This window comes from Simochromis diagramma, unplaced genomic scaffold, assembly GCF_900408965.1.
Source record: "Simochromis diagramma unplaced genomic scaffold, fSimDia1.1 OVJJ01000463.1, whole genome shotgun sequence".
Lineage (NCBI taxonomy): Eukaryota > Metazoa > Chordata > Actinopteri > Cichliformes > Cichlidae > Simochromis > Simochromis diagramma.
This window is the reverse complement of record NW_024386941.1, coordinates 1,243,267-1,266,232: the sequence shown is the minus strand read 5'-3', so window position 1 is coordinate 1,266,232 and position 22,966 is coordinate 1,243,267. Positions and strand designations below refer to the sequence as shown.

General features: G+C 40.2%; 1 protein-coding gene across 2 annotated transcripts in view; it reads left to right on the top strand.

Moving 5' to 3' along the window:
* The window catches only part of nova2 (NOVA alternative splicing regulator 2), an 87,091-nt gene that overhangs the window by 9,200 nt on the left and 54,925 nt on the right, over window positions 1-22,966 (top strand). For both annotated transcript variants that reach the window (XM_040037765.1, XM_040037764.1), the window contains one exon: window positions 11,818-11,961. In XM_040037765.1, coding sequence (XP_039893699.1) covers window positions 11,818-11,961 — 144 coding nt within the window. The remainder of the gene's footprint in view (window positions 1-11,817; window positions 11,962-22,966) is intronic.

Sequence of the window (22,966 nt, the reverse complement as noted above, 5' to 3'; positions counted from 1 at the left end):
ATCTATATACTTGAAATCTTTCTATTGTTTTCGTGTTGGTTATATCAGAAAACCTCGATTAAGAGACATTTTGTTTGAGGGATTTACTGACAAATGTCATTCAGCAGTGTAACATTCATAACTGTGATTCTTCAGATAGAGTATACTCCAATCATGTCATTTCTGTAACAACAAACCTCTTAATTCTGAATCATAACAGGCACTAGTGTGCATTTTCTGAATTTCCAAAGCCTTCGGTCAGGAGCTCTCTACATACTTCCAAAAAATCAGGTTTTTGCATAATATTCATAGCAGAATATGACCAAGTATCAGGGGAGTAGAGCACAAGTGCCAGAAGAAAAGAGCTACCTAACACTTACAAAATAATGAAATGACTGGACATGTAATTTACAAACTAAAACTTCAGTTAAGTGGTGACTTTAAGTGTGCTTGTTTGAGTGAAGCGTTTGAGGAAAAGTAACAGAATACGAGAAAGGCTTTGTGATCTTCAACCTTCCTACCCTGCCTGTGCAGGCCTGTGGACACCAGATCCTGGGATTTGAGCCCCCAATCCCCCAGCATGGGGAGCCTATTCTAGGCCTGGCGGGTCTGCAGGGGCCTTAGCAACAGATTGGACTGTTTACTCATCCAGATATGCCATGGTGATGAAGGATTTATTATTTATACATGTTGAGATTGGCCTTTCTTGACCTGCAGAGCATATGCAGAGATTTTCCACAATTTAATCAGCCCTAGTTTTTCTGTGGCCGCTCGTGCCTAAACATATCTTTTTAAAAAACAAAAAACATGGTACTATTATAGAAATGGACACTGGAGTACAGCCGTGTAGTTCGGCCACATGTAACCTTAGTGTCAGGCCTGCTGGTTCCTTTAATGATGACAAACTTTAGGGGTGTCGTGGGTTATCCACATTTTTATTATATCACACAGTCCCACAGAAAAAAGATGCAAGTCTTTCATCAAAAAATCCTTTTGGCTCGTAAAAGAAAGTGTGTGTACTTCCTGTGTGTGTTGTAACTAAACTGCAGAGTGAAAACAAAGACCCTCATCACAGCAACCAGTAGGGAACCCTGTAGTTACTCAGCTGCACATCTACACAAACACACAGACACACACTCACCATTACCTACTTTGTTCTTTAGTAGCCAGTGGTTTAAAGTTTTAATCCCTCCATTTTCTAGCCCAAATGATTTAATTTCCTTTTTAAAATTGTGTGTGTTTGTGGTTTGTGGTTTGTGTTGAGGGAATCCTGTGGGTTCATGAGCACTGGAAGCTTGCAAGTTTACATCATCTGGGGAAAAAAAACTAAGTACTACATAGTAAAGCAGAAATACTAAACTAATAATACAAAAGATTAAACGGATTATTAGCTGCCATTTTAAGGCGTGTTTTTAACTCCTTCCTATTCAGCTGTTGTGTTATGTACAGTTTGCATAACACAACAGCTGAACGGGAATGAGTTATCAGTGTGAATCAGGGCATCGGAGGAAAAATACGCACATGCAAGTTTACACTTTTGTAAAAATAACTTTAAGGTCTTCGTAGCCTTACATAAACTAAGTGGATCTCTGCGGCTGTGGGGTTAGAGGTATCTGTGGGGGAAAAAAGAAATTGTTTTAAATGGCTTACTCTGTCTAAAGCTGAAATGACGCTCTCCTGTTTTGATTGTATATCTCTGTAAAGGAAGCATGACTGGTAGATATTTAATCTTCCGCGGCCAGTATTTGCCATATCAGCCCATTATAGAAATGCTGGATTGTAAGTAAGCAAACTGAGTGCAACTGAGCACCAACTGAGCATGTGCTCATTTATACAAACTGCTCTGTTCAGTCAAACTGTGGCTACTTGTATCAGTTAATAAGTCAACTCTAACTAAAATGTCATGTGACTTAATGACAGCCCACTTAGAACACCATAAAAATGGTGGAGACTAGGGGTGGGCGATAGAAACGATATAAATTTGGCCAACGATAGAGATTTTGACTATACCGCTCTACGGCGATAGCGCATGTTGATGATGTCATCAAGCTGCGCCTGTTTTGGTCGAAAGCATCGCAGCGGCTACAACCGATCATCATCTGCAAATTATGCCGACAGTCATAGCAAAGAGATGAAGCACTTTTGAAATATGGGGAAAGCCAAAAACTGCGCTTCCGTAACATTGATTCATTAATGTTGAATTCTCTGGCAGCTGCTCTATTCCCATGTTGTTGCAGTATATTAATGACTAACCTCGTATTGTGGATGAATAATCTCAGTTGTTCTCCTGACTGAAGTTGGCCCGCATCCTGCTATGCGATTGCATTTGTCCCTGACCACCAGAATCCCTCACGTTCACTTTTATCGAGTGGAAAAAAAGTTGACGTTCATCCTCCAGCTTCACTGTGCTAAAGTTATGCTAACATAGCTGTGTCGCTAGTTTTTGGTCAAGGAAGATGGATCTTTTAACGTCGCAGTGTGGAATGCGAAAACGGAGGCTTTGAAAACGATGACGAATTTTAGTCATATGATGCAGTCATGTGACCAATTCAACTAATATGGCCGACGGGCATTGTACAGCAGTTGTTTTCTTTGCTCTCAATTTTGACAGCCCTATTAAAGATTAATATTAGTGTGTAAATGCTCCAGATAGCTCCAGATAAAACTCGACATTTTGCCGCGACATTTCAAGGAGCCGGAAAGTAAATAAACGGCAAACGGAAATGATGCAAGTCAAATCATCTTACGTTTCACGCATGCGCAGCACAGGAACGTAGCGTTTTCAGTGGTGAAGAAAATGATTGAAAAAGATAGTGTGGACACGGAGCGTTTTTAGACGAAAATGCTGTTTTCAAATTTATCTAGATTAGTGTAGACGTAGCCTGAGATGACTATTTCTCACCCACAACCCCACATCATGGCAGATGATTGCCCCTCCCTGGTTCACCTGGAGATTTCTTCTTGTCAAAAGGCAGTTTTTCCTTCCCACTGTCGCCAAGTGCTTGCTCACAGAGCGGCGTCTAATGTTGGGATTCTCTGTGCATTATTTTATGGTCTTGATCTTACACTATGAAGCTCCTTGAGGTGACTGATGTTGTGATTTGGTGCTATATAAATGAAATTGAATTAAATTCAATTGAAATATCAGGGATTGTGTCTTATTTACGTCATGCAAATCCAAGAGTGAAATGAACTGTGTGAAACTGAGCATTTGGTCATGTTTTATGTGAACCACCAACATACTTTTATCATAAGAAAAGCATACAAGATATCCTGTAAGAGTAAGCATTAAATAATGACTCACTAAATTGTAGAAATGGAAATTAAGGCATACATTACGAGGGATTTTATTGATACCTATACCGAAAAGGATTCTGCTCAAAGTCCCAATTTGTTACTAATTCCCTTTGTGACCACTGAACATTTTTGTTATGAAAAAAAAAAAGAAAGATTGATAGAATTTATTTTCAGATTTAAAGCTGTATTATTAACTGAACTGCAGGTAAAGAAAAAGTGTAATAAAAATACTTGCATGTGGTTCTGGTGCCGAAGCGTCACTGCCATGACTTTGAAGTCATTGTTGCACAATGTGTAACAGAGTAAGTTGATGAATTGAATAGACGAGTACTGAGACATACGGTTTTGATGGAGTTTTGCGACCTGGAGCTGATTCTCAACCAGAACAAGTTCTTGACTCGCGCTCCTATTCACTGTCTTGCTCATGATTGTTGTTGACAAATGAGAAACAGGAGCACTGAGTGAAATGTTCACCTTCCCCAAATTCAGACCTCTGCACACCTGGGCAGCTGCCGCATAACACTGCTGTTTGACTGCCAAACTCAAGCTTTGTTCAAATAAAGTTTAACCTTATAAACGTCTTGTTTAATCGCTTGCAGCTCTCCCTCGATGACATTAAGGTCGTTACGGTATCCTGAAGTGCAGCCTTTTAGGAACGCCACAGAACACCCCCCGCCGTACTTTCTGATAGATAAAACAGTAAGAACTAATCAGTAACAATCACCACTGCTGTAATTACGGTGTTTATCTTGTTCTTATTTGGACTGAAAGTTTACATGCTCATTATGTTGTCAGCATGAAAGAGGCGCTGCACATGAAGGGGGCCGGGACTCTGTATCTCTGATGATTCTTTATTTCAAAAATTGCACAAAATAGTAGCAGAGAACAATGAGTCTGACATCATGCCGAGACATCGGGTTTTTAAAGCATCCCGACGCTGCCGCGAGTCGCCATTAACCTCAGCAGGTGACTCTGGTTTGATTGGCGTGTTTTTTGGCCTGACTCTGCCATGTAACGCTCCTTTAGCATTATCAGCAAACCCAGTGAGCTTTTAGTCATTTCTAGAAAACCAAACATTTTTCTTTTAGCATTTCTGTTACCTTTTTTTCCAGCGAATAAACAAAACACCCACTAGTAGTGTTTTACCACCGCTTTTTAATTCGCTGAGCTTTGAGAGGTTGTAACGCGTGGGTGAGCATTGCGTGACCTCTGCTGGAGTTTGAGGTTGACACCGGTAGGTCAGATATGGCCAGGAGTGCCTCCAGCTGCTTGTTATGGTTGAGTAGATGAGTACACAGGATTTTCACCTGTATCTTTGGGATGCAGAGTGACACTGAAGCCAGTGTTGTACTGTTGTACTGTACTAAGACTATAACCAAACTGATCTCTGTGGGCAGGGTCACGCAATGGTGGGAAAACACCAGTACCATGAGATAACTAAATAAATAGTGTGATTTGTTTTGAATCAGGGTTATCGTGCATTTGTGGTTTGCTTTTAGTTTTTACCAGGGAATTATATTTAAACTGTCAAAACGATTTTGTGAAGTCTCGTATGAAAGAGCTTCGTAAGTGCGTACTGAGTCAAAACATCACATCCTTAAGTACAGAGCAGAGTTTAGAGACTAATGTGTCTCGGATGTGGAAGGATCTCTTTATGCCGTGCATTAAGAGCTACGGCTTTGAAAGGCTGAAAGAAAGACAGCGAAAGATGCACAGCTTCTCAAGTTTTTGTCGATGTTTATGTGCTTTAAAAAAGCAGGTAAAACTTGAGGAATGTTCCTAAAACTTTTCCTGTAAACTGTGGTGCAGCGTGGGAGGAGGAGGCAGGTAGCTCTGCACAGATTTCAAGCTTCTTTTTTCATGTCTAGAAGTTCATATTTTTGAAAATTGAGTAACAGCAGTTGTCAAACCTGATAAAAGATTTTTACAGAAGTGCGATCCAATCCGTGTTATACAACCCTGTTTACCAATCAACACCAGCTCTGCAGTTCTTTTAATGATACAGCTGAGTTCAACAATATGTCATCAACTTAGTGGGCAGGTTTTGTAAACATGTGCATTGGGTTTATATTTTTTAAAAACAGATTGCTAGTGTGGAAAGCTGCCATTTAGTAGATATAAAACATATCTGTGTGATAATAAATGATGATGACAGTCTCATTTTTAATTTTTTTGTTGGCGATCTTGTTCTATGCATATATAAATAATTTTTTTCTAACTCTTGCCATGGTAACAGGTACAAGTGTTACCTGCAACAGATACAAATGATGAACGTGAGTCACTCTTATTACGTCCTCTTATACGTGATGAGTCACGTTGCCAAGGTGTGTAGGCTTGTTTATGGGACGTCGGAAACGATCTGTTTGCGGAGGAGGTGATTCTGAGTGTGTGCTTCTGTCTGCTTTGTGATCCTTTGTTGTTTGTGTGTGTAAGGCGTTGTGTGTGCGTGTGTGTGTGTGTGTGTATTTACCAATTCCCCTGCCTTATTAATACGAGCTGGTTATAATTAGCCAGGCTCTATCTAAAGCAGGTCAGTTCAAGGCTTCGTACTCAAAGTGGGTCACTGCAGCACGGAGAGGAGAGGGGAGGACTGAGATTGTGAAAGAGGCAAGCTGAGAAGATACAGGAGGAAGGAAATGATGAGGGGAAGAAGGAAAAGAAAAGATCACTGGAGGGGAGGAGGGATAAACAAAAAAGCGAAGAGGAGGAACCGAAAGACAGTTTTAGGACGCGACCATGTGACATTTTCTCGAGCTGAAGATGGCGAGAATAAATGTTACATCATTGTTGTTGCTATTTGCAGCTAATTACTGATACGCAGCTTGCATGAGATTCTCAAGATACGGTTGTTACTAAAAGGAAAATATTAAGACAGACAAGACAAAGTTATGCAACAAGCTCATGTTTGAAATTTGTGTTATGAAACATCTTTCTGTTGTAAGAATCCTGTGGTGAAGCACGTAGTCTGAATAAAAATAGGGAATGTAAGTTTAAAAGGAAACATTTGGGCTGATATGTAGATTATTTTAATGTATTAATATTTAAAAAATAAATATTTTTTTATGGATATATGAACATATAATCTACATATGCCACCATGAATGCAACATTTGACTCTGATCAGCGAAAATGCTTCTGTTCCACATGTGCTGCAGACAGTGCAATGAGTGCTGCAGTAATAAAGCCACTTTCACTGGCAGAAGATGCTGAACATAAATTACCGCAAGCATGTTTTTCTAAAACTCCTTAAATGTACAACTACAGTATGACTCTGTTCAGTTAATGTGCAGAAATCAGAAGGTTGCAGAAGAAGTTAGTGTTACGGAGATTAATTATTGCTGTTTCATTAGCTGGTTCGGGTCTGACCTTTCAACCAAACAGTACTAAACTATAGCCAGACCCACTTTTTTTGGTTTGTTTGCCGTGTTAAACCTGACCTATTTAGATTTATAACTGATCAGGTAATTTTGTGTGAGGTAGCTCTGCTTCTAATAAATATTTCTAAAACTTTAAGAGCTTAGGAGATGCAAGAACGTAAAGGAGAGATGGTACAAGCAGATTATATACAGATAAATGTAAAGTAGGACAGTACAAGCTAAAGAGACTGATATAGAAGTGAGGATGATTAGTGAGAGATAGGTAGACCATTACTAGCAGGTGTCTTCGTGTTGGACTTTAGTAACCAGTGGTTCTGAGTAGAAGATCCTTTAATAAACACCAAAAATGTTGCCTTGCTAATGCACAACATGGAATTCAGATGGCACAGGATTTCAAAAGAAGAGGTGAAACCTCATTCATCTTATTTATTTGGTTGTTAGTAACCAAACCCAAAAGTGGGTAAACTGAGGTAAGGTTGGTTTTGCTCTCCTCTGGATCCATGTGTGAGCTGTCTGCAGTTTGTATTTCATCACCAGCAGAGCTGAGGAAGGGCAGGGGAGTTTCAGGTTTCCTGTCTGTGTGCTCATGCTTTGACTTGGCTGAACAGTCAGAGATGAGAACAGAGCCCACCCAGTAACACTACAATCATTTTGCAAACTCACATGGGTTGAAGCACAGGACAAATGATTGAAAAAACCAAAACCAAACAAAGAGATAACATTTTTAGTATCAAAGAAAGAACACCCACTCTGGAAAAAATAGTAGCTGCAAAACTTTAGGGCAACTTTAGGGTGTCAAGTAATCGTTTCTCACTGTTTAACAAAAACAGCAAAGGATTAATTGTAAATCAGGCTCTTAGAAATTTCTGGTAATTAAAATTAACGAGTGTATGATGTGACAGATTTACATAAAAATTCAGGAAAGCATCTTAAAGTATGTTGAATGCTGTGTTTCCATAACCGTGTGTGGAAGAAGGACGGCAGCAAAGCTGATGTTTCATCATAACTCAAGAAAAATGAGAAACTGCGTTCATGGAGACGATATGCAGATACAGTCTAGAATAATATATCACTCAGAGATTACTAAACACTAAAATAACAGTATGCTGTCAGCTTGTATTCTATACAGCGCTGTACTGTATTTTCTTATAGTAAGAAGCCATTCTTCGTTGTTAGAGTAAGCACACTTTTATTAATTAACTTGACAGGGAATTTTCTCACTCCTGATCTCAGCTTCACCTCATTCACAGTGTATGTTTTTTGACTGCATCAGTGTTAACACATAGACAAATTTGCTGTCTTTACAGTGAAGAATAAAATTACAGAGTAGTCTGCAAATGGATCAGAGCTGCATTTATTCCACATTTATGTAGTATCGAGTTATAGTAATTACTATTATGCCAAAGCCAACATATAAATCATAATTCTTTTCTGAATTATTTCTGACTTGAGACTTACTAACACAGAGTGCCTGAAAAAGTCAGTCGTTTGTTATAATTAGACCAATTTGTCTGTCTTTTTAAATGTCACTGAGCCGGGCCCAGCCGCTCAGAGTTGTGAATATTTCCATCCCTGCTGTTTGACGTAAGTGTGTCCAGCTTGTGCATCCAGCACAGTTGAGAGGAGAAGTCTAATGTAATTGTCCAAAGTAAGTGAAAACACGTGTGGATGAAACATGGGTGTTAAAATCATTAGTTTGAGATTATATAACCTCACCTGAAATCTTAAAGGAAAGTTTGAGTCAAAACCAGAATCCATCTGGTGCGATTAGTATTCCTATCGCTTTCTTGATGTGATTTTTATTGCACCTGTTTAGAGAACGGAAACTTCTTTGCTGTTTTTGCTGTGCGGACTCTTGAAACCTCAGCAAACTTGCAGTGTGTTTCTCCTCAACGACCGCACTTAATCAAACTGAGCAGGGACCTGATCAGCCATATAAACTTCAAACACCTGTGGGGGTCTGCAGGGCACTTTACTAATTACATTTATTTATAGTTAGGTGTCGCAAACGCCTCCTTTCCACTGCTGTTTTGTGTTACAGGGATTTCGTAGGAATTAGAACTATTAAAAGGCACTTCATTTGAGTCAGCGTGACTGCATGGAATAAATCTTCCGTCCAGATAGCTCTCATCTTTATGCCTCATAGTCAGAGCAGGCATTGTAATGTTTTATATGCACGTCCGTGTTTGTACTTCGGCGTCACCACTTGTGGGTGAAAGACAAAGTAAAGTGCAGTTACAAGGTGCCGTGCCCTTGTGAGAAAGTGCGCCCCTAACAGTAATCCTATTTTAATCTGTCTCTGGAGGATATCTGTCCTGGATTACCAAATATGAAGAATGCTGCTAGGGAGGGAGCACAGACACACTGAATGAGGTAATTTAAAGAGAGAGATGATAGAACAGTTGCTATGGATTCGCAGTCTCATAAAGTCGATATTAAAGACTGAAAAAATAGGATTATATAATCTGGTGAGTGTATTGCTCCTAAATCTAGAACTCTTGGCTTAAATCATCGGCAATTTTATTTATTTTGGTGATACAATCAGTTTATAATTACTGACAGTTATTCCCAAGAGTCATTGTTTTATTGAGTTGGTTTGACATGTCACATGAAACCAAAAATACCTTTATTCCTACTGGAGGCAGCTGGGACGAGCTTTGAGATGATTGATGGTACTCCAATAACAAACATGCGAATATAAATTTATTTGTTTTCTAAAAGCTTCCAAAAACTCTCTGAACAGTTTAGATTAGCACTTTTATATTTTAGAACTCGGAAACATTACTGTGTAAAAATGTACAAAACCAAAGGGAACAAAGAGGTTCTCTTCACAGAATAACTGTGTTGCATTCAGCTTTTATTAAATAGGCACAGTGCAGATAGTACGGAGAGACCAAAAAGAAAGCTGGGGAATGACATTTGGTTTGTATCCAGTTAAAAAAGAAGCCAGGGACTCCCTGCTGATGCTATTCATACCCATGTGGTATGTTTCCTAACCTCTAAGCCAACTGATGTCCCTGAGCAAGTTCTCACACTCTGAGACATGACTCAGAAAGATGCGTTTAATTATATTTGTTTATATATGTTTTTGGAAGCATGTTCAGTGTTACTGTACAAAAATGACATTAATGTCCTAACAGGAAAGAATAAGGAAACAAGTATGAGAATATGCTGTGATCTGCAGCTCTTTAATATGACGTATCTTCATTAAGTAGCTATTAAAGATAATTTATATGACAGTATTATTTTTTATATATATAAATCTGTTTTTGCTGCCCAAAATGTTGAAAAATATATTTAAAAAGACAAATTGTGATTTAAGAATTTTGCTGGATCTTAATTCTTTTGAGGGCTAATATTTTCTGCTATTTAACACAAATCTCATGTCTCTACACAAAGCAATAAAGAATCAAGTGTGAGGTAGTGCTACTCTTTAGTTGACCTACAGCATGTAGATACTACTGAAAAGCAAGGGCCCGTGTTTCGCAGAGGAGCAATGGCTTGCTCTTGCTTTTTCTCTCTCATTTCATTGTCAAAGAAGCTGCAGGCTGCATGGAAAAGGTTGAAGGTTCAGGTCAACGTGTCAGTGAACGTATCCCTGCTCTGAATGAACACAAATCGATTAAGGTGTGCTTTGACCTTTTGGTTTATTCCCTTTCTCCTTTACTTTGTGATTTTTCACAAACCCAAAACATTAACTTGAAAATGTCAGACCTTATTAAGTCAATTCAACACACCTGGAGCTGAGGTTGTTTTCGATTCACATGCAAATATAACATTTCTGTGACAACAGACCGCCACTGTGGAGGCTTTGGGTGAAGTACATTTTGGTTTCGTGCCTCGCTTTCTTTCAATAAATTGCACAGAGCCGAACGTGTTCGTGTATGCTCACCTAGATGTTAAAATCCAGTTGCACTCTTGACTAATGATGGTGCTTATCAAATATTTATTAAAGAGCCAGAAATTATTAGTGGATGCTGTTTCTCAGAGTTGCTCTGCAGATTTGATCTGTTAAAAGGAAACAGTGCCTCTCAAGAAACAATCATTTATCATCATTATTGGCACATTTAGCCAGATGTTAAGTGTTAGAGGCAGCCATTCGGCTTACAGAAGGTTAGATCAACATGCCGATGTTTTTAAATAAATTACATGTCAAATATAAAAACACAGGGGGAGGAGCCAAGGCAAAGATATTAAAACTAGGAATAACTATGTGTAGAACTCTAACAGTTTATGAATGATTATTTCCATTAATCAGTGAAGAAAATAAAGATGAAAGAGACGACATCTTCTTTTCATATCCACGGTTTACACTGTATCCCTTGAAGCAGGTGCAGCTCAGTGTAAGCAGGGGAAAATTTATAAATAATAAAATATCTGGATCTGCGCTGGCCCGCTTTGTGTTTGTTTACGTGAGCTTATTTGCACATGTTAATCAGCGCATTTGTGTGACTGTCATGGCAGCCATGTGGTGCTATGCATCCACAGGGCTGCCCATCGTTTGAATCTGTTTAGCTTGAATAACAAAACCGACGTGCAGCGTATTCCACGGCTCTGCCCTCTCCTCGTGCCAAGAGGGTGACGAGGACCAGATTCCTCGGGCCCAACGCTGAAATTAGATCAGACCAATCTGGGGAGAGTGTTTAGAGGCTCGTGCAATCGGACAAACAGAGAATGGGGAGAGATAACACTGGCACGGACTCATCAGATTATAGAAATAATTAGTTGTCATGGATAACAGTCATCATTTGATGTGATTGGGTGGATTTATGCAGCTTTGGGAGCCTTGGATGGTCGCTTAGGAAGGAGCTGAGGAGGAAAGATGAAAGACAAAGAATTCTGCTTTGGCGTAGCGATGCGGCACCAGCTCGCATCTGTTCTGTCAGACTGTGATTACTGACAAACACTTTCCTTCCACTTCACAGTTTACACAAGTGATGCACTGATTGTGAAATCCTGGGCACATAACGATGTCTGAAGTAACGATTTGGCCTGCAAGAAAAATATACAATCAAAAGGCACGCATGAGGGCAAAGGTTTAAAAAGGCTAAATGCATACTGTAGCTTTTTGTAATGTTCTTCTTTTACAGCTTTGTATTAAAACAACATGAGCTGCAGTAGCTGTCTCTGACTTTTCTTTCCTGTTTCCTGTTTCCTGCTGCAGAGGAAGGCGAGTACTTCCTGAAGGTTTTGATTCCCAGCTATGCGGCGGGTTCAATCATCGGGAAGGGAGGTCAGACCATCGTCCAGCTCCAGAAAGAAACTGGCGCCACCATCAAACTGTCCAAATCCAAAGACTTCTACCCCGGTAAGACACCACGACCTCTGCTATATACGGATGAATGATGGAGGAAAATAAAGGAAAATGTCATCAATAAGAATTTACATGATGGGAAAACTTCAAAGTAAATCATCTGAAATAATGACACAAAATATACCACTGTTTGCAGGATTGTCTGAAATGAACTTTTGAGGGGACTTACCTTAAGTTTATTTTTAAACCGGCAGACAAGCATTCGTTTACAGCTTACATTTTATTTTTCTGTTTAAAGTATCGTATTTATTTTCAGTGCAGTTCACTGAGATATAACTCAGAGAAAAAAAACCCTTTGTTAATATGCTGGTCAATGAATAAATATATATATATATATATATATTAGGGGTGCAACGATACTCGTATGGATATTGAACCGTTTGATACAGTGCTTTCGGTTCGGTACGCATATGTATCGAACAATACAAAATTTTTAACTTATTTTATCAACTTTCCTTCTGACGGTGCTGTCTGTGTTGAGAGCTCAGTGGATCTGCGTTCGACTACTCCGCCTAGGCTGCACTGTCGAGCGCAGATCCACTGAGTGCAGCACAAGCTAGCAAGACAGAAGCTAAGCTTGTTGCAACATGGCAAATTGAACCTCCCCCACCCTCATTCAGATCTGGCCTTTGGAACTATTTTGGTCTTCATGTGAAGTATGACCCTGAAGGTAAGCGCGTCATGGACAAAAGTAAAACAGTATGTTGGATGTGCCACGCAATGCTCAATTACATGGGTGGGAACTACTGCGTTAGCGCAGTTTGCTCGTTAAGGTGTTGACGCCGTCCAGCCCCACGCACGGGGCGATCCGCGGTAGCTCGTTAACGGAGATTTGCCGTGTTGTGGTGTTAACGTCATTTCAGATTAACGCTGACAGCACTAGTGGGAACACAACGAATATGACTGCACATTTACTCCGACATCATCCTAGTGCAAAGACAAGTGGAAGCAGACAAAAACAACAAGCAGGCATGCTACAAACTTTAGCCGAGTCATTTAGACAGCCGTTAGCACATGATTCTCCTTATGGGGACCTGATATGTTTAATATGCTGCTGAGAATATACTCCAGAAGAAGCGTATAGTATAGCTTTTATTTTGGTAAGAACCATTTCTCTGTAATAAACTCTCTTTTCCAAAGATGAGTGATTCCTCGATCAGATAGATTTATTTATTTGTTATTATTTTGTTGTTTCAGGAACATTAAATTTAAAAACTGTACATTTGAGTTAAAATATATATTTATAATTTTAATAAATGACAAATTAAAAAGGCATGAACATTTTTTTGTATGGAAAAAATATCGAACCGTGACACCAAAGTATTGAACCGAACCGAACCGTGAATTTTGTGTATCGTTGCAACCCTAGTACATATATATATATATATATATATATTTTTTTAAAGGTAGATAGATAAAGATAAAGATACATATATATAGATATAGATATGATTAATGAATTCAAGCCAGCAATAAAAAGAAAAGATCATGGTTAAAATGTATTCAAATGTTTATGTTTAGTATGTTTCGTAGCTATTTTTTCTTGAATTCTACTGGTTGGTTAAGCATTACAAGTGTGTGCTGTTATGCTTGAGAAGCGATTGATTAATGATACAGAAATGGAGGCATGTAAACCAGAAAATGAAACATGGATGAATGGATGGATCTATTTACTCATCCATTTAGAAATGAAGTGCATCTGACAGAATAGCTGGATAGTGTAGTGGTAAGGCTACACACCTTTGGAGGGGGAGTTGCAGGTTTGATTCCCTCCCGTTATCCAGTAAGGGCTGTTCTAAAACCAAGCCCTGGAATGGCGTGGCTACGCCTGCAGCGCAGACACACGCGTTTCACTATGCTGTGTATGTGACCAAAGAAATTTGTATCTATTTAGATGCATCAGTAGAAAGTGTTGTAAACCATTAAGAAACCATTTTATTATCTTTATATCTTTAATGTTTTCATCATGTTTAAACACATACACGATATTTAAAGCTGAGTCTTTTCGCTTTGTGGCATCTGAGCCATTGAAACTGACAGTCTCAATGTTGTGAAATAGATAATTCATAAAAAATGTCATTCTCCCTCATGTGTTAACAGATCTTGTCTGTGTTTTTAAGTCCTCAGGGACAGTGGGGCCTTGACTGGGTTTACTTTGCATCCCCCATCAACAACACACATACATGCACACGCACAAACGCACGCAAACGCGCACACAACCCACCAGAGATCAGGATTACAGGATCAGGGGTGAAATTGTATTTGTCTAAACTCTTAATGCTGCCCTGACGTGACATGTGGCCCGAGCAGTGAGGAGGAGGGGGAGGACGCTGCGATCTGTGTGCGCACGTGTGCGTGTCTATATGTTTGTGTGTCTGCCCGCTGTGAGGTGTTGTTGTTGTTTTGAGCTGGTGAAATCATAAAGTGGATTGCAGCATTCATGTTCTCCATACTAAATACTTGAACTGGGACACAAAATTATTGTATTACACAGAAGTAATAAGAAGAATGTACGAGATGATTAAGAGTTATGCTACTAGAACTTTGGCTGCGTTTTCGGGGAAAATGTTGGCTCAGTTAAACACAGAAAAATCCAGGGCGTCCCATCTAATGCTCTAAATTACTCAGCCAAGGCCACAAACGTTCTATAACCCCAAACAAGAAACCCAATCATAAAACATTACTTGTGCTTTCTTTGCAAGATTGCATTGGTGAAAAACATTAAATGACATTAAGTGACAGTTAGAGGTTTACAAGTTGCGCATTTTCAACGTACATTTAGCTGATGATGATGAATATTCAGTGAAATATAACATGCATGTGTCTTTCTGTGGTTTCACTCCTTTGCTGCCTCCGCTTTGCATAACCTCAGAGCACGTGGAAAAACAGTGCTGGGTCAAAATTGAAGTGCTTTCATATGTGTCCGTTTGAGCTTTGAGTACCCAGTGGCAGGTTCGCAGGTATAAGAACGGATGAAATATATTTTTATGACCCAAATTTATTACGACAATGTATATTTTTCTGCCTAAAATAATATTAACAGTCTGGGATCCTGGAAGAAGTAAAATTACAACTAATGATAAAATGACCGTACAGTCAAGCAAGGCATTAGCAGTGACACTAAACACTCCCAGCAACCTCCCAGTGTTGTGGTTGCACCCGTGGAGTTTCTGATGTAATCTCTAACCGAAAGCCAATCACAGCATGAAGTTTCTCTTCAGACTTGTCGGGCGCACAATATGTTGCATTTGAGTGCTTTTCAGAGCTCCACTGTAATATTCCTGTTGGTTTCAATGGGAAGTGGTATTTAAACTGTCTGCTGCAAAGAAAATAACCATTTAAGAAAGAATATGAAGTAAACATTTGTACAAAGAAGGCACCAGATGCACAACTTTCTTTACTTTTTTTAGTGGTGTGTGTTCTGCGCAGCGGTTTTGACCAGGACTCTCTTTAATTTAGAGAAAAGAACGTTTTCAAATCAATAAAGCTTAAAATAAAAATATAAATTCCCAAACAAAAATTTCATGTTCTAAGCTTTCATTGGTTTTTCATTCTTGAAAACGCTGATTAACAACAGAAGAAAACAAATAAAAGCTTAAATGAAGCTGTGGAGCCTTGTTTTTTTACTTTGAAATAAATGAAAAGGTTTTTGACTGTGGCTTTCAGTGTGATGCATTATGGAAATAACAGTCATCTACGCCGTGAATAGTTGTCCTTGTAAAGCTTAATTTCACATCATCCTGTGCTCTGTCCAGCCCAGCTGCATTAACGCTCGTTTTTTTCCCCCCACGCTTTAAGCTCCACTGTGGTCTCCAAGTATTTATTTGGTTTGAAATTCAGCTCTCATTCTTGTTATCTTGATGTGTGCGTTTAGGAGTGTTTGAATGTGTGTATCAGTTCAGTGTTTCAGGGGTCTGCAAACAAGCCACCGTTGTTTGACATCGGCACACGAGACTCCTGAAAGCTCTGCCAGCTCGAACAGATGCAAGGTGCAGGAGTCTCCGAGATTTATGCACACACGCAGATGCACACGCGTGAATTCACATGCACTAATACACAATGCATGCGTTTGGCATGCTGTAAAAAAAAATGAGTAGATAAATCCTAAGAATATTTGCACCCTTGTACACAGGATGTGCATGAAAAATCGAGAAAAATATTTATAGCCATGCACACACTCCCAGATATACACACAGACATGCCTTCTAATCTCCTGGGAGAGAGCCAACAAGAACGGGATAGAAAGAGGGGAGGAAGGGAGACAAGTGAAAGACAGAAAAAGAAAGAAAGAGAGGGTTGTATGAGCTTTGGTCAGAAGGGGAGGAGAGGAGGACATGTGTGGATGTGTGCACGCGCACACACCCTTCCTCTGCTCTGAAGGGGGCATCTGTATGCAAATGAGACACGGTTCTTCCTGGGTGACAAATCAAAAGGCCCACCTGCTGCAAGGGCCCGTCTGTGTGTGTGTGTGTGTGTGTTGGGAATAACGCAGCCTGTCTAATGAACAGAGTTGAGAGTTACTGCTGTGTCTTGGCCAAAGCATCTCATTCCTCTCTTCTCACTCTTCAGAAGACATTAGCAGCTCTCCTCCCCCCCCACATATGCACACTCATATAGTACGTCCCACATGGAAAACCTGTTAGGGGTCACTGGGGAACTTCATCTCATTGTCCTGGAAAAACAATGAAAGAGCCACACAGACAAGTTTAAACTTTCTTGTGCCACCCAAATTTTAACATTTGTAATATTTTCAAAATAAAAGCTATTCCTTGGTGTATCCATGTGCAGCGACAGTAAAAGAAAATAATAACAGCACAGTTAAAGTAATGTTAAGAATTCTGCCCGGGTCCCTATAGGAGTAAAAGCTGCAGAACAAGATTTGATCCAGAAACGAGAAAACTGCAGACACAAACAAATGTGAGTTTCTTTCCCAAATGAAATCATCAATTTGAACTAAAATAAATTACCTCAGGCTCTTTTTTTTTTTTATCGCAAAGCCATAACAGTGTTTGGCAGCCTGTGCACTACAGAGAGCACTGGGAGACATCTGAAGCAGGGCCGTGCAGATTAGAACTGCTGAAAGATGCAGTTAAGATAAAAACTTTAAAACTAAATTAGATTTTCACAGTAAATGGGTACATTTTTTTAAATAAACGCCGTATTTGCCCCTTGGGGTAAATTCAGAATTTGTGGCACCAAAGCTAATGTGACAAGAGAAGATGCAGCACTGAGACTCAAAAGAAAAAAACAGCACTGGGCTAAAAATAGAAAACCTCACGAACAGCAGTGACAATAAAAATCAACCTAACAGGAAGTAAACAAGCGAGCGTTCAATGAGAACTTAAAGGTGGGTCAAATTAGGGGAAGCACTGAAGCACATGTAGCTTCCTTCAAATATATTTTCTTAAGAACATTCAGATTAGAAAACTGTTCTCAAACACATGACCTTATCTTACTCTGCTCTCCTTTCCTCAGCCTACATTCCTACACCCTCTGTCCTCCAGCTCCTTCTCTCCCTCCATTCCCCCTTTTGATTCATGCATCCTTCGATCCAGCTTTATCTCACCCATCAGTCATTTCTCCCTTCCCCTCTATCTCGCTTTCTTTGCTTCCTCTCCCTCCTTCCTCTTCCCTTCCTTCCCTCCGTCCCTCCCTTCATCCCATCTGGAGAATAATGCAGCAGCAGCACTTAAGCCGACGACCAATTAGCGAGGAGTAGCAGTACCGGAGGACGAGACAGGCCACCATTCATCCTCGCACACACGCCCGCACACACACACACACACACACAGCTCTATGCGACACACCATTCACTATGATGGCACAACAGATTTATTACATACCCATACAGTACAAGGCAGTGCCGCTTCCAAATATAGCTCCTCTCAGTCTTGCTCGCTCTTTTTATTTGTTACCCTCTCTCTCTTTCTATTTCCTGAGTTAACTGAAAACGGAAGGACACAACACTGTTTAATATTTAACTGTGCATCTGCACAAGTGCAATCGGCAAGAGAGCGATTTAAAACAGCTCTTTCCATTTACATATGTTTTAGTAAGACTTTGTCCTTCTACTAGACCTTTAAACCTATACGAGGACTCAAAATGACTTTCATGAAACTAGGATGAAATTTATTTCACAGAGATGATATGCAGCAGCTTTCAACATTTAGAAAAAAGTGGATTCATATGCTGCAGATTCTGTAGGAAAGAGACAAGACTTTTGATACCAGAGCTGGAGCAGTCGTAGAGCAGGAACTTTTTCCTGTGTTAGTTAACAGTTACTGGCAGATAGGAATGGGAATCTTGGTCCCTGTCTTCTACACCAGTGGTTATGTTGGCAGACTGTACGATGGGTTACCGAGCCCATTAATAATCGTTTAGTTACATATCAGCGTTGTGGATGCAGGAGGAACTTTCATTGCTACTGCTAAGTGCTGTCGGTCCTTAGATAAAACTTGTTCATCAGCAGCATCCGTTGGTGGATCGGTTTGTCCAGAGAACAAACAAAGCTGCGGCCGCTTTACATAAAATATTCATTCACAACACCTGTTTTATAATTAGAATCGACCCGCTTCGTTCCTTCTTCTCTGCTCTGCACTGAGCTATTGACTGGTCAGACGCAGAGACAAAGCTATGAAGACAAACTTAAAGGTTGAAATGAGTTAGTATTGATGCATCCAAAGCATCTCTGTGTCCTTTTGCGGTGTTAGTGCTGTAGTTCAGTTTTACAGCCTTCAGTCTGAGCATCTCGCAGTGTTACAGCAGGATGAAGTCACGATGTGAACATTAACCAGGGTTTTTTTTTTAATGATTTTTGGAGCATCATATTTTGCAACGTTTGTGTGTCTTGCAGAACTGGCCTGAGCTGGAAGGTTAAAAAATGAGAACATGATCTGGAACAGTTAACCAATAAATAACCTTTTTCAAGCGAGCCAAACCGTTCGTCAAGGCTTGTTTTAAAAGATTCAGTAATATTGATAATATATTTTTTGCATGCACATGAAACTAACTTTAAACAAATTTGATTTGATTTTTCTACAGAGGACTGAGTCTTATTAATGCAGTTCTTTCCGAGCTAAAGGGAACTGGAACCACATTTGTTTTACGATTCGACTGCCAAAGTCGCTGACCTCAGTGTATGACAAACCACCAAAGCATCCAGTAAACGTGTCCGTTCTGAGCTCATTTGTCTTTTCAGATTTCACGTCTTACTGTGAAACATGAACCTATTTAATCAGAACAGATACAGAAACGCTTCAAAAGTTTTGATTTATACCAGAGAAATGCGACTTCGAGAGTGTAAACACACTTCCACGTCGAGAGGGAAGTGGACCTTTTTTCTGTTTGTGTGTGTTTGTTGACTGCGTATCTGTTTGCGTGGTACCCCTCCCACAGCAGAACACATTCCTGCTGTGGTGACTTCATTACCACGTATAACCCACTTCAATGAGCCTGATCTAAACCGAATCTGATTGTTAATGAGACGCCCCGAAGGACGGGGACCACATGTTTAGATTTGACTCACGTTCACACAACTGCAGAGGAGACGACCGAGCCGATTAGTTTGTCATTAGGCGCTGAGACAACACTGCAGCGACATTATGTCACATGTAAAAATGAATAGACCCTGATCCCCAGCTGATTATACGCTACGGCCACAAGTATGTTGACACTCCAGAATATTCTGTCAGAGTGAGAATGGAAAGCATAACAAATAATTGGATTTATCTCAAACTTGTCTTCAGTCACTGTCAATCCATCGAACTCGGTGGCCCTTCTTGCTCATTTTCTCTCGGTCCTTTGCCCCCTGCAGTCTGTCTCTGCCACTGTCTGTCTCCTCTGTCTGTCCTCTGCCTCAGCGTGCCACCATTTTAGAGTGCCGTCTTTAATCCCACAGTAAGATTGTGATTTTCAGTATTTAATATCCCTCTCAAACATGCACACTCACACAAAACCGGCGCACATCTGTCGCAAAAGGCCACACGAGCTAACACAACACCTAACACAGACACACACTGACACACACGGTGCATCCAGCCTTTATCAACATTACTGATTTCAGCACTCAAAGCCTCTTATGCAGCTCTAAGCTCTCAGACTGAGAGATGGAAAACTGCAATATTACAAATCACACACACAAACACACACGCACATGACTGATTTTCCTGTTTGTCGGCTATTTCCCTTCTTAATTAAGCGACTTATTCATTAGAAATGTCTTCTGCTTATCAGTTATAACGAGATGATTTCCACCAAATTAGATTCCTACTTTGGTTCCATCAGAATTTGTCAAATTACTGAGGAAAATTGACGCCAGTTAAAGCGTCTGCAGGCTGTCTGAGCTCGAGCTTCGCAGCCAATCAGCCCTAAATTTAAACCTGTCTGTGTTCTGTCGTCATTCAGAAATAACAGCAGCTTTTTACTTTCTGGACTTACATCCTAGACCTAGCGACTGCAGACAAAAACTACCCATTTGGGAGAAAAGAACTGGCACTTTTACATCATAATCACACCAGTTATTGGAGATAATCTCACCATTAGCTAAATGAGTTATTGCTACAGGCTGCTTGTATTGGTTCAGTATTCTGTTTAATTTAATTATGGTTTAGTTTGAAGAGCTCCCCGATGCCACATGCTGAAAGTTTCCACTTCTTTTCAAAAAAGTGCAAAGTAGAAAAGTAGCAAGTACTCAAAAAATATGAGTCCTGCAGAATTGTATTGCATATTGTATTAATCTGTAAATGTCAATAAATAGATATGAATAAATACATATTTACAGTAATTTGTTGGTGCAGAACATGACAAAGCAATAAAAATAATTAAGAATCCTGCTCAGTTGTAGCTGAGGATAGTGATAAAGAATTGAATGAAGAAAAAAAGCTGACGGCACCGTTTTTTTTTTTTTTTCATGTTTGTTTGTGCGTGACGTCAGTCAGCTGGCACACAGGCTGAGTAACGCTTCTGTACCAGTCAGTGCCGTGCAGGCAGACGGACACGTGATCATATCGGAGAACTCGCAGAAAGTTTGACTTCCATAAGTGGCAGAGATATTTAAGTTTAGTGTAGGTACTAACTTCTTATTTAGGCATGTTTGAAGGTAAAAAAACAAGATAATAATCTGCTTTAAATGCAGTGACTGAACCATCAGCTTACTATAATGTTAGTCTTATGATCTTTTACAGTTACAGTCTGTTCCTTTTTTGCACGTCATGCAACTTAATTTAATTTTTTACTTTTATGAATGAGAAATGATTTGTAGAGTCAATTTTGACCTTGCTGCATGTCACTAAAACCTTTAAGTAACTATTTATGTATATTTTTTGATTATCTGCTACATTTTAGAAATATGAATGAATTTCGATGAATTCCATTTCTCTACTATACTTTGGAGTTGAGACGCTGCGCAGTTGAAAAGGTCAAATTAAAAGTGGTGGGAGCTTGTTGCTCTCCTCCAAAGTGCCTTTCTGAGTGTGTTTCTGTGTTCGGAGGCTCTACTGGGAGCTGAACCCTGAACTCTGGCAGAATGAACATGAAGTCATGCAGAATGAGACCCGTCAAACCTGAGCGGCGCTAATACCTCACTCTGTCAGCCACATCAAGCCAGCGGCCACATTTTCGCCTCCATATGTCGCTTGTTTCGTATGCTATGTCCAACGCGGCTTGTTGATTAACCAGAAAGGAAGGAAGCATTAATAATAATTTTTCAAGGTGAAGGTTTCTCTTCCCGTTTCCCGTGACTTTGACTTTCGGGGAGTAAATCTAATGTCATGGATAGGAGACCTGAAATGTTTACATGTGACCCAGTAACACACAGATGAGACAGGACAGGCGTACTGTAGCATGTAGAGTGATTGTCACATGGAGTACGGTTACCCTGAATCATACTGACAGCCCTCCTCCTTCACCCAATGACTCTGCACCTCTGCAGCTCTGCAGTCACATCAGTCAGTACACTGCTGCCTGCAGACAGGCATGGCTAATCAATCTGCGCACCACATCAGCCACATACAGGGCTGAGGCAGGGTGTCGGAGTAAACTCACCTGCAGTGGACCTGTTTTGTTCTCAGATTTGTTTTCCTTCCCGACCATTTGTTTTCCCTTTCCTTTCCTATCTTTTCTGTATTTCGGTCTCCGCCTGTGATAGCTCGCAGGATTCAAATCAGTGTGACTGATCATTAGAAATGAAGAAGCTGCTGATCGATATTGGTTTTTCCTCACCTCGGCGCTTTCTCCGTCTCTCCATTTGCTGTCTTTGTGTTTAGACTTTTAATAAGGGAGTGTTGAGGGTCCCAGCGAGGCCAACTGTAAATAGAACAGCAGGAATATGGCCGGCTTTACCCGCAGATCAATGCTGCAGTGGGAGTGCATGTGTTTGCATGTGTATGTGCAAGATTCTCAGCTCTCAACACTGTCTGTAAGTGTGGGGACTGCACTTCAACCGGTGCGTGTGGAGTGAGAGAGCGTGCGTCCTTGGGAAGCGATGGGATAATGCATTCTGTCAGTGAAATATGACTGTCGTAAACCCCCTCAAACACTTTCAATGCCTCACTTCACTGCACAGTGGACACACACTCACAAGCACACACCCGCCTTTGGGATAATCACCATTGATCACCACTGCAGATCTGTGTGTGTGTGTGTGTGTTTACTTGCCTGAATCTCATTTCATTTATCTTTACACGGTCAGTGCAGAGACATGCCTTGAGTATCAGCTAACCAAAATTCTCTTAAAGGTGCGATATGAACAAAATCTCATATCCCGATATAAGAATTTTATCGTCCCGATAACGATATAAATCACAAAAATGCAACATTTTCTGTAAATTCTGTGAATCTCGGGCAGCTCGACTTGCGTGAAGTGTTTCCAGCTGCGCGTCATGTAGCTGGAGTCGAGTGTTTTAACCGATGCATGAAACGATACATTTTTAGACATAAGTTGTAACAGGCCGCTGTTTTCTTTGTGAGTGTTTATTACACGGCGTGCTGCCGGGAAAAGCCT